This window comes from Amblyraja radiata, chromosome 19 (assembly GCF_010909765.2).
Source record: "Amblyraja radiata isolate CabotCenter1 chromosome 19, sAmbRad1.1.pri, whole genome shotgun sequence".
Taxonomy (NCBI): Eukaryota; Metazoa; Chordata; class Chondrichthyes; order Rajiformes; family Rajidae; genus Amblyraja; species Amblyraja radiata.
In genome coordinates, this window is record NC_045974.1 from 3,452,330 (window position 1) to 3,467,382 (window position 15,053).

Sequence of the window (15,053 nt, forward strand, 5' to 3'; positions counted from 1 at the left end):
GAGCTGAGAGCAGGAACCTGTTGACATGGCGACTGAACCATCTTACCGCAACCAGAGAGCAGCGCTGACCTACTATCTACCTCATTGGTGACCCTCGGACTATCCTTGATCGGACTCTGCTGGCTTTACCTTGCACTAAATGTTAGATAGACAAAAATGCTGGAGAAACTCAGCGGGTGAGACAGCAGAGGCAGCATCTATGGAACGGGGGAATAGGCGATGTTTCGGTTCGAGACCTTCTGAAGACCCTTCGACCCGAAATGTCACCTATTCCTTCTTCAGAAGAATCTCAACCCAAAACGTCGCCTATAGTATTCCTTCTGAAGAAGGGTCTCGAAACGTCACCCATTCCTTCGCCCCACAGATGCTGCCTCACCCGCTGAGTTTCTCCAGCATTTTTTCTACCTTCGATTTTTCCAGCATCTGCAGTTCCTTCTTAAATATTTGCACTAAATGTTATTCACTTATACTGTCCTGTAATACACTGTAAATACCTCGTAAAATATATGACTCGATAGTAATCATTTATTGTGTTTCTACTGACTGGTTAGCACGCAACAACAAGCTTTTCTCTGCACCTCAGTATATGCGACAATGAACTGAGCTGAACTGAAACTGAACCATCCTACCACAACCAGAGAGCAGTGCTGAACTACTATCTACCTCATTGGACTCTCTTTAGGTAGACAAAAATGCTGGAGAAACTCAGCGGGTGAGGCAGCATCTATGGAGAGAAGGAAATAGGTGACGTTTGGGGTCGAGACCCTTCTTCAAACTGCTGTCGGGGGGGAAAAGAAAGGAAGAGGCGGAGACAGTGGGCTGTGGGAGAGCTGGGAAGGGGAGGGGAAGGAGGGAGAAAGCAGGGACTACCTGAAATTGTAGAAGTCAATGTTCATACCGCTGGGGTGTAAACTACGAGGTAAAATATGAGGTGCTGCTCCTCCAATTTACGGCGATCGGCCTTTGCTGGCTTTACCTTGCACTAAACATTATTCCCTTATCATGTATCTGTACACTGGAAATGGCTCAATTGTAATCATGTGTAGTCTTTCCGCTGACTGGTTAGCACGCGACAAAAAGCTTGGAAATGGCAGATGAGTTGAACAGATACTTTGGATCCGTCTTCACTAAGGAGGACACAAACAGTCTTCCTGATATAGTAGTGGCCAGAGGATCTGACGGAGGAACCGAAAGAAATCCACACTAGGCAGGAAATGGTGTTGGGTAGACTGATGGGACTGAAGGCTGATAAATCCCCAGGGCCTGATGGTCTGCATCCCAGGGTACTTAAGGAAGTGGCTTAAGAAATCGTGGACGCATTGGTGATAATTTTCCAATGTTGTATAGATTCAGTGGATTGGAGGGTAGCTAATGTTAGCCCACCTTTTAAGAAAGGCGTGAGTGAGAAAACAGGGAATGATAGACCAGTTAGCCTGGCATCGGTGGTGGGGAAGATGCTGGAGTCCATCATAAAAGATGAGATAGCGGCACATTTGGATAGCAGTAACAGGATCGGTCAGAGTCAGCATGGATTTACGAAGGGAAAATCATGCTTGACTAATCTTCTGGAATTTTTTGAGGAAAATGGACAAGGGAGAGCCAGTGGATGTAGTGTACCTGGACGTTCAGAAAGCATTTGATAAGGTCCCACATAGGAGATTAGTGGGCAGAATTAGAGTGCATGGTATTGGGGGTAGAGTGCTGACATGGATAGAAAATTGGTTGAAAGACAGTAAACAAAGAGCAGGGATTAACGGGTCCCTTTCAGAATGGCAGGCAGTGACTAGTGGGGTACCGCAAGGCTCGGTGCTGGGACCGCAGCTATTTACAATAGACATCAATGATTTGGATGAAGGGATTCAAAGAAACATTAGAACATTTGCAGATGACCCAAAGCTGGGTGGCAGTGTGAACTGTGAGGAGGATGCAGGGTGACTTGGACAGGTTGGGCGAGTGGGCAGATGCATGGCAGATGCAGTTTAATGTGGATAAATGTGAGGTTATCCACATTGGTGGCAAAAACAGGAAGGCTGATTATTATCTGAATGGTGTCAAGTTGGGAAAAGGGGAAGTACAACGGGATCTGGGGGTCCTTGTTCATCAGTCGCTGAAAGTAAGCATGCAGGTACAGCAGGCAGTGAAGAAAGCTAATTGGCCTTCATAACAAGAGGAGTTGAGTATAGGAGCAAAGAGGTCCTTCTGCAGTTGTACAGGGGCCTAGTGAGACCACAACTGGCGTATTGTGTGCAGTTTTGGTCTTCAAATTTGAGGAAGGACATTCTTGCTATTGAGGGAGTGCAGCGTAGGTTCACCAGGTTAATTCCCGGGATGGCGGGACTGTCATAGGATGATAGAATGGAGCGACTGGGCTTATATACTCTGGAATTCAGAGGATGAGAGGGAATCTTATTGGAACATTTAAGATTATTAAGGGTTTGGACACGCTAGAGGCAGGAAACATGTTCCCAATGTTGGGGGAGTCCAGAACCAGGGGCCACAGTTTAAGAATAAGGGGTGGGCCATTTAAACGATGGAAACCTACGTGGCAGCATTTCTGGGAACTTCCCTTTCCACACCCATTCATAAATTCATAGGAGCAGAATTAGGCCATTCGGCCCATCAAGTCTATTCCGCCATTCAATCATGGCTGATCTATCTCTCCCAACCCCAGTCTCCTGCCTCTCCCTGTAATCTCTGACACCCGCACTAATCGAGAATGGCAAGATGATTAAAATTGCTACATGTAGGAAGTTTAGATCAAATCATATTCGAACCACACCTCAATTGTAAAGCAGCTGAACGACTTTTAGTCTCATAACAAGTCCAGGGAGGTGGCTGGATGGTGTTACAGGGAACGGGAAATTGCAGACTGGATCTGCAGGTTGTAGAATCACATCGTTTTGGGGGGGAAGGACATGCACAGGAGAAAGAAACCCTGGCCACAAATAAATAATAATAACAGCCACAGTCGGTTCAACCAAGACCCGTGGATCTAGGGCCGGCCTTAAGCCGATTGGACCGATTTTTCCAAATTGGGCCCCGCGTTAATTTTCCGTATTTCATATGGAAATACAAATTCGCTTTGTTAAATAAAGATTTTTAAAAAACATTTGCCATACGGATTTTTTTTACAAAACCAACATGGATAACAACCGCTGCACGGCCATCAGACACAAATGATGTGTTAACTACTACTGTTAGCACTTGTTAACAGCCAGTTACATTGCCATCAATTCTCTGATCCACATTCCTCAGTAAATGTAATTGTGTTTTGAACAAGTATTAATGATGCTGTGTTCCTTTGAATACAATTCACGCGGTGTCATTAACACATGTTCAAAACACAATTACATTTACTGAGGAATGTGGATCCATGCATTGATGACACATTGAGAATTTCTTAAAACTCACCATCATGATTGAGAACTTTTTCTTGGTGAGCATCTTAGTCATTCAATTTACCTACCGGCCCACGTTGTGTCTCTCTGCCGTTAGCTCTCTCCCTTCCTCTCTCACTCGCACGCTCTCTCTCTCTCTCTCTCTCTCCCGCGCTCCCCATCTCGTCTCTCTCTCGAGCTCTCTCGGCATTCCCGGAATCATTGACATTTTGCGGAAGACAAAAATGCTGGAGAAACTTAGCGGGTGAGGCAGCATCTATGGAGCGAAGGAAATATGCAACAAAACCCTTCTTCAGACCCGGCCCGAAACGTTGGCTATTTCCTTCGCTTCATAGATGCTGCCTCAAGCCCTGTCCCACTGTGCAAGTTCACCCAAGAGCTCTCCCGAGTTTAAAATCTCTGTGTAGCATCTCTGTCCCTATCTTCAAATTCCCACTTTGAAATAAAATACAACTTTCGACTTAAAAATTTCGCAGCAGGATCGCGATTAGTTGATTCCCACGCCTTTTCAATCATCGTTCGATTCAGTGTCATATTCACACCTGGTAGGTGTAGTTTTTTTTTTAAAGATACAGTAGATTACAATAAATAGTTTCAAGCATACCCGGTACTAAACTCTCGCACCTACTTTCTATGTTTCTATGTTTCTATGTTAAACGCACGAACATTAATGTCGTTACTGATGTTACAAACGGTTAGAAATGAATAATAAAGTTAAATAGGAGATTCCTGTGTTTAAGATATTTTTTTAAAGCCGACTGGCTGTCATATTACTCACAACACGTGACTCATTATAAATATTTATTTATATTTCTATGAAACATTTTCCCAATTGGGCCCCGCACCTCCTAAGGCCCGACCTGAGTGGATCAGTCGACTGTGGAAGCCTCACGAGCGATCAGAGGCTGGGACTCTTCCCCAGATACACACAGTGCCTCACCATTCATCATTGGGATTGGGAGTTGGCAGGCGTTTATTGTCCAGTCCCAACGCCTTTCCAAAGGTCATGGTGAGCCAAGCCTTCATCCGACATTTAGTTTAGAGATCCAGCACGGAAACAGGCCCTTCACCCCCACCGAGTCCGCACCGACCAGCGATCACCTAGCTCCATACTGCACTCTTGATTAGTGTGGGTGTCAGGGGATACGAGGAGAATGGGGTTGGGAGGGAGGGATAGATCAGCCATGATTGAATGGCGGAATAGACTTGATGGGCCGAATGGCCTAATCCTGCTCCTATGAATTTATGAATGGGTATGGATAGGGGAGTTCCCAGGGATGCCGCTAGGTTCTATTCATAACTTATAGGAACAGAATTAGGCAGCCAGTCTGAATGACGGAGGAGACTTGATGGGCCGAATGGCCTAATTCAGCTCCTATTCCTTATGACATTATGACACACTAGGGCCAGTTTACATAAGCCAATTAAGCTACAAATATCGCTATTCTTGCTATTGAGGGAGTGCAGCGTAGGTTCACATGGTTAATTCCCGGGATGGCAGGACTGTCATATGCTGAGAGAATGGAGCGGCTGGGCTTGTACACTCTGGGGTTTAGAAGGATAAGAGGGGATCTTATTGGAACATACAAGATTATTAAGGGTTTGGACACGCTAGAGGCAGGAAACATGTTCCCGATGTTGGGGGGGGGGGGGGGGGGGGGGGGGGGGGGGGGGGGGGGGGGGGGGTCCAGAACAAGGGTCCACAGTTGAAGAATAAGGGGTAAGCCATTTAGAACGGAGACGAGGAAACACTTTTTCACACAGAGAGTGGTGAGTCTGTGGAATTCTCTGCCTCAGAGGGCGGTGGAGGCAGGTTCTCTGGATGCTTTCAAGAGAGAGCTGGATAGGGCACTTGAAGATAGCGGAGTCGGGATATGGGGAGAAGGCAGGAACGGGGTACTGATTGGGGATGATCAGCCATGATCACATGCGGGGTGACGCCTGTATGGTCCTGAGTCGCCGCCCAAAGAGTCGTACCATTTTCTGGTCGCAGACGGATTTTCAACATGTTGAAAATGTTCGGCCACCTGCCGGGACTATGACGGGTGCCGGCAAGTCACCGAGAAAAATCTCATAAGTGGGACAGGCCCTTGACCCCAAGGCCCTGCCTGGCCGGCTCATCTAATCTGAAAAAATGCAACGACATTGGCCACATCGGTCAGCGTTGCAGTGCAACCACGTGACGTGGAATATCTTGGAAGCAATGTCGGTGCCAAGAGCTACAAGGGTGGAAAATTCATGTCAATGCTTCCCGAAATAGAACGAGAAGAGCACAGCTCTGAGCAGAAGAGGAAGAAAAGGGGTTACGTTCCAGATTATTTGCATCACAGAGGCACAGTTTGCTGTTAGTTTGCCGTGGAATTAGTGGCGATTTAAAAGCAACTCCACAACAGAACAAAGACCTACAGGTTTGTAGGTGAATTGGCTTGGTATAAATGTAGACAAAAATTGTCCCTAGTGTGTGCAGAGCCGTGTTGATGAGCAGGGACCGCTGGTCGGTGCGGTTTCGGTCAGGCGAAGGGCCTGTTTCCGCGCTGTATCTCAAAACTAAACTAATCAGTGCTGAAAGAGGCCATTCTGCCCACCGTGCATGTGCTATCTCTTCAGTAGACCTGTCCATGTTATCCCATTGCCTTCCACAATCCCCCAAAGCTTTGCAACCTTCAAAAAATTAATTCCCCTACATGTCCAAAACCAAATCTGCTTCCATGTTGGGGAGTATAAAATAAATTTGTTCGCTTTTTCCTCTTGTTTTTGGTTAATTATTTTAAATCTGCACACAGGCCTACATCTCGTCTGTCACCGAAAACACCTGCACACAGGCCTACATCTGCACACAGGCCTACATCTGCACACAGGCCTACATCTGCACACAGGCCTACATCTGCACACAGGCCTACATCTGCACACAGGCCTAAATCTGCACACAGGCCTACATCTGCACACAGGCCTACATCTGCACACAGGCCTAAATCTGCACACAGGCCTACATCTGCACACAGGCCTACATCTGCACACAGGCCTACATCTGCACACAGGCCTACACCTGCACATAGGCCTGCATCTGCACACAGGCCTACACCTGCACACAGGCCTACACCTGCACACAGGCCTACATCTGCACACAGGCTTAAATCTGCACACAGGCCTACATCTGCACACAGGCCTACATCTGCACACAGGCCTACATCTGCACACAGGCCTAAATCTGCACACAGGCCTACATCTGCACACAGGCCTACATCTGCACACAGGCCTAAATCTGCACACAGGCCTACATCTGCACACAGGCCTACATCTCGTCTGTCACCGAAAACAAATATTCTTACGTACTTCATCAAATCTCCTTAATATTTTGATCATTGTGATTGTAATGATTTAAAATGTCTCTTTGTGTCATGGACTCATAGAGTGATACAGTGTGGAAACAGGCCCTTCAGCCCAACTTGCCCACACCGGCCAACATGCCCCAGCTACACTAGTCATAGAGTGATACAGTGTGGAAACAGGCCCTTCAGCCCAACTTGCCCACACCGGTCAACATGTCCCAGCTACACTAGTCATAGAGTGATACAGTGTGGAAACAGGCCCTTCGGCCCAACTTGCCCACACCAGCCAACCTGTCCCAGCTACACTAGTCATAGAGTGATACAGTGTGGAAACAGGCCCTTCAGCCCAACTTGCCCACACCGGCCAACATGCCCCAGCTACACTAGTCCCACCTACCCGCGCTTGGTCCATATCCCTCTACACCGGTTCCATCCATGTACTTGTCTAACTGTTTCTTAAACATTGGGATAGTCCCAGCCTCAACTACCTCCTCTGGCAGCTTGTTCCAGACACCCACCACCCTTTGTGTGGAAAAAGTTACCCCTCAGATTCCTATTAAATCTTTTCCCCTTCACCTTGAACCTGTGTCCTCTGGTCCTCGATTCCCCTACTCTGGACAAGAGACTCTGTGCATCTGCCTGATCTATCCCTCTCATGGTTTTATACAAGTCTTTAGGAGACCATCCTAGCTTTTCCATCTCCTCAGATAGCTGAACCTCTTCGTTCCTGCTGCCGTTCCAGCCGACTACGTTAGTGGCGACTTTCACGTTGAGAGGGAAGTGGGGAAGGGGTGGTGGTGCCAAAGTTCCACAATGAAGGCTGCTAGATCATCGGGCAAGAAACATTCGAGCTGGGAACTGCTGGTGGTTCCCATCACACAAACCAACCTCCCTTCCATCAGTCTGAAGAAGGGTTTCGGCCCGAAACGTTGCCCATTTCCTTCGCTCCATAGATGCTGCTGCACCCGCTGAGTTTCTCCAGCACTTTTGTCTACCTTCCTTCCATTGACTCCATCTACAACTTACGCTGCCTCGGCAAGGCCAGCAGCATCATCAATTTAAGAATAAGGGGCAAGTCATCTAGAACGGAGATGAGGAAACACAGAAAGTTGTGAGTCTGTGGAATTCTCTGCCTCAGAGGGCGGTGGAGGCCGGTTCTCTGGATACTTTCATGAGAGAACTAGATAGGGCTCTTAAAGATAGCGGAGTCAGGGGATATGGGGAGAAGGCAGGAACGGGGTATTGATTGGGGATGATCAGCCATGATCACATTGAATACCGGTGCTGGCTCGAAGGGCCGAATGGCCTACTCCTGCACCTATTGTCTATTGTCTCACCCCATTCGCTCCATCTTCTCTCCTCTCCCATCAGATGGAGGGACAGATGTTTGAAAAAGCACACCTCCAGATTCAGGGACAGTTTCTTCCCGGCTGTTATCAGGCAACTGAATCATCCTCTCATCAACAAGAGTGGTCCTGACCTCTCATCCACCTCATTGGAGACACTCGGACTATCTTTAACCGCATGTTACCTTGCACTAAACCTTTCCCCTTTATTCTGTATCTGTACACTGTGGACGGCTCGATTGGAATCACGTATTTTCTTTCCACTGACTGGATAGCGCGCAACAAAAAGCTTTTCACTGTACCTCGCTACACGTGACAATAAACTAAGCTAAACTATGAAATGGACACAAAAAGCTGGAGTAACTCAGTGGGTCAGGCAGCATCTCTGGTGGAAAGGAATAGGTGACGTTTCGGATCGAGACCCTTCTTCAGACTGAGAGTCAGGGGAGAGGGAACCGAGAGAAATAGACGGTGATGCAGATAAAGGAAACAGGCCATTGTTAGCTGTGGACTTGGTATGTTAGCATTCATAGCAAAAGGATTTGAGTATAGGAGCAGGGAGGTTCTACTGCAGTTGTACAGGGTCTTGGTGAGACCACACCTGGAGTATTGCGTACAGTTTTGGTCTCCAAATCTGAGGAAAGACATTCTTGCCATAGAGGGAGTACAGAGAAGGTTCACCAGACTGATTCCTGGGATGTCAGGACTTTCATATGAAGAAAGACTGGATAGACTCGGCTTGTACTCGCTAGAATTTACAAGATTGAGGGGGGATCTTATAGAAACTTACTAAATTCTTAGGGGGATGGACAGGCTTGATGCAGGAAGATTGTTCCCGATGTTGGGGAAGTCCAGAACAAGGGGGTCACAGTTTAAGGATAAAGGGGAAATCCTTTAGGACCGAGATGAGGAAAATATTTTTCACACAGAGAGTGGTGAATCTCTGGAACTCTCTGTCACAGAAGGTAGTTGAGGCCAGTTCATTGGCTATATTTAAGAGGGAGTTAGATGTGGCCCTTGTGGCTAAAGGGATCAGGGGTTATGGAGATAAGGCAGGTACAGGATACTGAGTTGGATGATCAGCCATGATCATATTGAATGGCGGTGCAGGCTCGAAGGGCCGAATGGCCTACTCCTGCACCTATTTTCTATGTTTCTATGTTTCTAAAACAAGTTACAGACAATGAAACTAAACTATGGACCCAGAATGAAATTCCTCGTATGTTGCTAAACATACTTGGCGAATAAAGTCTGATTCTGATGCCAGAAATCATTTGAAGACTCCAATCTCAAATAAAAAACTGACGAGCAACAATCCCATGTCTCAAGTTTGAATTTGCTGTTTTTTCACCCATCTAAAAACCAAGAGCATTGGGAATATTCGATATCTTCTCTAAAACACTTAAAATCAAAGTGGACTCAGATACAAAACTAATAACTTTAGGAATGTCAGAGGCCTGTTCTAAGTTAATGATATTTCAAAGACGCTTCCTTGACTACGGCCTAATAACTGCGAAGAAACTCTTACTCAAACTCTGGAAAAAAGACAACAGTTCCCACAGTGAAGATGTAGATTACTGACATGTCCGAGACATTAAATTTAGAAAACATTAGGCTTGTCTTGGCTGATAAAGTAGACCAATTCTCCAAAACATGGTCTTCTTTCAATGAATTTCTTCAACAACAGAAAATTTGAACAAGAATTTAAAACCGATGCTCGGGATGGGTTAGCGGGGGAGGGGGGGGGGAGGAGGAAGGACATTGGGACATATCTCCTTTTTTGTTTTTTTTTTCTCATTTCTCTTTTTTCTTCTTGCCCTTTTTTGGTAGTTGTGGGGTCTTTTGTATCTTTCTTCTTTTTCTTCATTAAGTATCAATTTATAAATGGTTAAAAATGAGGCTGTACGAAAATTGCACAACTCTCGTGCCGATCGTTTTATTCTTGTACAATTGCTTCTAATAAAACAAATTCAAAAAATAAAAAATAAAATAAAAACCAAGAGCATAACAAGAGGAAAATTAATCCACCAATTAGTTCCCGGCGGTGAGGGACTGGTATTGAATTTCCATTTAATTTAGTTCAGCATGTTTGTAGGCAAGTTGGATTACATCACCCAAGCTGTATTGCCAATTAGAGAGCAATTGGCAGGGGAGTGGAAGGCAAGGGAAGCCAAGGCTGGCTGCTACCCACGTAAAATGTTCATGTCGACAGGGATAAGGGGAGCAGATGAAGACGGGGCCGTTCTTTATCTACAATGATACTGGAAAGCTCGAGCTTTCTGATTTGCGATCAGGGCGACTGGCCAGTGTTCAATCAGGAAAAACTTAACATAGAATAATCCTTTGTCGTTCATCGTCCAACTGTCAATAATGGAAACCGGAACAAAAATGGATTGATTCATTGGAAGTTACAGCGTGGAAACAGGCCCCGACAGTCCAGGCCGACCATGGTTCACACCCGTTCACACTAGTTCTGTGTTATCCCACTTTCTCGTCCACTCTCTACACCAGGGCTGTCAAACTACCGGCCCGCGGGCCGCATCCGGCCCACGAAGGGGTCCAATCCGGCCCCCGGGATGATTTGTGGGGAAAAATATATATATTCACGACCATTTATTATGTATCTGTACGGCAGCTGCTATCTCTCTCCAACCGCGCTCTCTCTCTCTCTCACTGCGCTCTCTCTCTCCCAACGCGCTCTCTCTCTCCCACCGCGTTCTCTCTCTCGCCGCGCTCTCTCTCTCGCGCGCTCTCTCTCTCTCTCCCAACGCGCTCTCTCTCTCTCTCTCCAACCGCACTCTCTCTCTCTCTCTCTCTCTCTCTCCCACCGCTGTCTGTGCCGCCTGCTGCGCCGGTTTGGGCGCTCCTGTCCCCCACTCCGTGATTGGCCCGCGGTTGCCATGGGGACGGTTGCTCCCGGCAACCGCTGTCAAACAGACAAGATGGCGGCGCTGAGATCCCCTTGGCCTCGGGCTGGCTGGCTGACTGACGTTAGCCCGTGCACAACTGATCCAGCCCGCACAAAGCCGCCCGTCTTTGACATGTGGGGGGAAACCGGAGCACCCGGAGGAAACCCACGCGGTCCACAGGGACAACGTGCAAACACCACACAGACAGCACCCGAGGTCAGAATCGAACCCGGGTCTCTGGCGTTGTGAGGCAGCAGCACTACCCGCTGCACCATCATAACTGTATGCAACTCTAAGAGAAATTTCTAATAATTGTCCTAAACCAGGAAGAGTTAAGATTAAAGGTCTCATCTTCCTTCTCTCCAGAGATCCTACCTGACCCGCTGAGTTACTCCAGTAGTTTGTGCCTCTCTCTTTGGTTTTAAACTGGTCAGCACGCAACAAAAGCTTTTCACTGTACCTCTGTACACGTGACAATAAACTAGACTGAACTGAACCAGCATCTTCCGACACAGAGTTAAGACAAGGTGCTTTATCGGCTGCGATGAACACAAAGCTGTAAGACAAACAAGAGAATCCCCCAGAGACTGCAGCTACCAAATTGGAGAATTGTCACCGTAGCCCCAGAGGTAGCAACAACACAAGCACGTTGAAGGTTTCCTCAGCTCAGGCTAGATTAGTATTGTTCCCCATCAATCACCTACCTGTGGCAGGTATAGCAGGTGGAAAAGCACGTGAGGCACCACCACCACCGCCAGGCTTCAAGGGCCTGTCCCACTTACGCAACCTTGGCTCGCAAATTACACGGCCTTGTGGTCTCTTGAGGCGAACGGGCACCGTATGGCCGCGCGGGGCCGGTCCCACTTAGAAGCGCGGAGTTGCAGCCAATCAGCTGGCCCCGACATCGCGCGGGGTTCCGAAATTCTTGCAGTGGCCGAAATCTTCGCGCACCAACGTCCTGTCGGCACGCAGGCGCATTGCGGTCGTACGCAGCGTCTTGACAGCGTACGCCTAGCACGTGGTGTTGCGCGATGACATCACCGCCCAAATTCAGTCGGCCTGCCTCCTGCCCAGCTGATTGGTAAGCATGACGCAAATGATGTCACGCGCGAACTTCGCGTGAACTCCGCTTCCGTTTGGTCGCGCCAAACACACGCAATCACATGCAAGTGGGACAGGCCCTTCACCGCTGCCGAGACCCCCCAGCTGTTGCCCCCACTTCACGCCGACCCGCCCCCCCCCCCCCCCCCCCCCCCCAGCTCCGCCAACCTGAACTCCGACCAGCGAGGCCCCGGCTTCTCCGCGGCGATCCGGGAGGCGTGGAGACGGCGGCTCCTCGATAAAGGCTCCCGGCCGTGTTCCCAGTCCGCAGCTGCGGGCCCCACCGCGGGAAGCCTTCGGGCCACACGCACGCGGCCCCTACAGGCCCAGAGGCCTAACACGTTCTCCACAAACATTAACCCAGTCATCCCCAGAATCATCTTGTAAAACCTCCTCTGGACCCTGCCCAAAGACAGCACATCCTTCCTCAGAGATGGGCCCAAACTGCTCGCAAGTTCTATGAAATCTTTACCTTTATAGAAACAGGTGCAGGAGTAGGCCATTCGGTCCTTCGAGCCTAGTCTAATATTCTAAAGGAAAAAAAGTAATGAATGACCACAGGTTTACCTCATTTACTCCCCCCTCCTTTCTTTGGTGGTAGAACTCCAAGTCGCGGTCAACTCCAGGGACTTTGATCCCTTGTCCTTCCAACCGTTCATTCCAGTCACTGAATACTGAAAAAGGACAAGATGACAATTAGTTCATCACCTGGAAATTAATAAGGACACAAACAGTCGTCAGCTTCCTTCGCTCCTTGGGGAGAGATTAACGCTGCTGCTTGCAAAATGAATAACGAGAAGAATGGAGTCAGGAACAAGGATAGACACAAAGCCCTCGAGTAACTCAGGGGTCGTGGGGAGTAGGCAGGAGAATTGGGTTAGGAGGGAGAGATAGATCAGCCGTGCTTGAATGGCAGAGTCGACCTGATGGGTCCGAATGGCCTAATTCCGCTCCTATCATAGAAACGTAGAAAATAGGTGCAGGAGTAGGCCATTCGGCCCTTCGAGCCTGCACCGCCATTCAATATGATCATGGCTGATCATCCAACGCAGTATCCTGTACCTGCCTTCTCTCCATACCCCCTGATCCCTTTAGCCACAAGGGCCACATCTAACTCCCTCTTAAATATAGCGAAGGAAATGTAGCGAAGGAAATAGGCAACATTTCGGGCCGAAACCCTGAAGGAAATAGGTAACGTTTCGGGCCGAAACCCTTCCGGGTTTCGGCCCGAAACGTTGCCTATTTCCTTCGCTTCATAGATGCTGCTGCACCATAGAAACATAGAGAACAGTTGCAGGAGGAGGCCATTCGACCCTTCGAGCCTGCACCGCCATTCAATATGATCATCCAATGGCTGATCATCCAACTCTGTATCCTGAGTTATAACTTACGATTTTCCTCAGGTAGGTCGTTCCACCTGTCAGAAAAGCCAGCCACTCAGTTCCCCTTTAAATCTCTCCCCTCTCACCCGAACCTTTACCCTCCAGCCCTGGTAAAATACTGAACCCACGTAGTCCGTACACCTCTACCAGATATAACAACCATCAATGTCTACCGATTCCACAGCTAGGGTGCTGTCCGATTTAAACCTCTACCCCATTGCGGACATTGGACTTGGTCGCTAGAACTGGGAGAGTTGCCGCCCCACAGCGGTAGGGTTCGACTCCGGCTACGGGTGCAGCCTACACAGAGTTTGTACGTTCTCCCCGCGACCTCCAGGATCCCCAGTTTCCTCCCACACTCTAAAGACATACAGGTTTTTAGGCTAATTGGCTTCGGGTAAAATTGTGAATTGTCCCTAGTGTAAGTAAGTAAGTTTATTGGCCAAGTATTCACATACAAGGAATTTGCCTTGGTGCTCCGCCCACAAGTAACAACATAACATACAGTGACAGTTACGAATGACTCAGAAAACACTAAACATTAATAATAATAAAACATTAATGATAAAACACCATTGATCAAGCATGTGAACCAACAAAATACCAGATCAAAGGGAGCCTACAGATTTTTGGCTGTTGAGTAGAGCAACTACTCGTGGATAAAAACTGTTTTCATGTCTGGCTGTGGCAGCTTTGACAGCCCGGAGTCGCCTTCCAGAGGGAAGTGATTCAAAGAGTTTGTGGCCAGGGTGAGAGGGGTCAGAGATGATCTTGCCCGCTCGCTTCCTGGCCCTTGCAGTGTACAGTTCGTCAATGGAGGGAAGGTTTCAGCCAACAACCTTCTCTGCTGATCGGACAATTCGCTGCAGCCTCCAGGTGTCGTGCTTGGTGGCTGAGCCAAACCAGACCTTAGTGTGTGTGTAGGATAGTGCTAGTGTGTGGGGATCGCTGGCCGACGCAGACTCAGTGGGCCGTAGGGCCTGTATCCGCGCTGTATCTCAAAACTAAACTAAAGTGATGCGCTACAAGAACTATATTCTGCACTCTGTATCTTCCCCTTTGCTCGACCTGTTGTGCTTGAGTTTGACTTGATTGTATTTATGTACAGAATTAACTGATATGTGGAAGAAAGAACTGCAGATGCTGGTTAAAATCGAAGGTAGGCACAAAACGCTGGAGTAACTCAGCGGGTGGAGGAACTCAGTGGGTCAAACGTCGCCCATTCCTTCTCTCCAGAGATGCTGCCTCACCCAAAGTCAAATTGATTCGTCACATCCACCCGAAGGTGCAGTGAGATGAATTTGCCAGCAGCGATACACTTAAAAAAAGAACAACTCAACACACAATAGCATTTAACTCAAACATGTAGTTAAGTGTTTAAAAGAGAACTTATATATATTTGCGGTGTCAGTTCAGCCATTCCACCTCCCTTGCTCATGGGTGTTAAATTCCATTGTGTGTGTGTGTGTGTGTGTTCTTTTTTTAAGTGTATCGCTGCTGGCAAATTCATTTCACTGCACCTTTGGGTGGATGTGACAAATAAAGTTGACATTGACATTGATTATGATGTAATGATGCCTCACCCAAA

At 48.0% G+C, this 15,053-nt stretch overlaps 1 protein-coding gene across 1 annotated transcript in view; it reads right to left on the minus strand.

Annotated features, from left to right (window-relative positions):
• Nucleotides 1-15,053, minus strand: part of b4galnt3 (beta-1,4-N-acetyl-galactosaminyltransferase 3) — a 101,169-nt gene that overhangs the window by 47,305 nt on the left and 38,811 nt on the right. Inside the window, exon 2 of the mRNA XM_033037464.1 lies at nt 12,651-12,757. Coding sequence (XP_032893355.1) covers nt 12,651-12,757 — 107 coding nt within the window. The remainder of the gene's footprint in view (nt 1-12,650; nt 12,758-15,053) is intronic.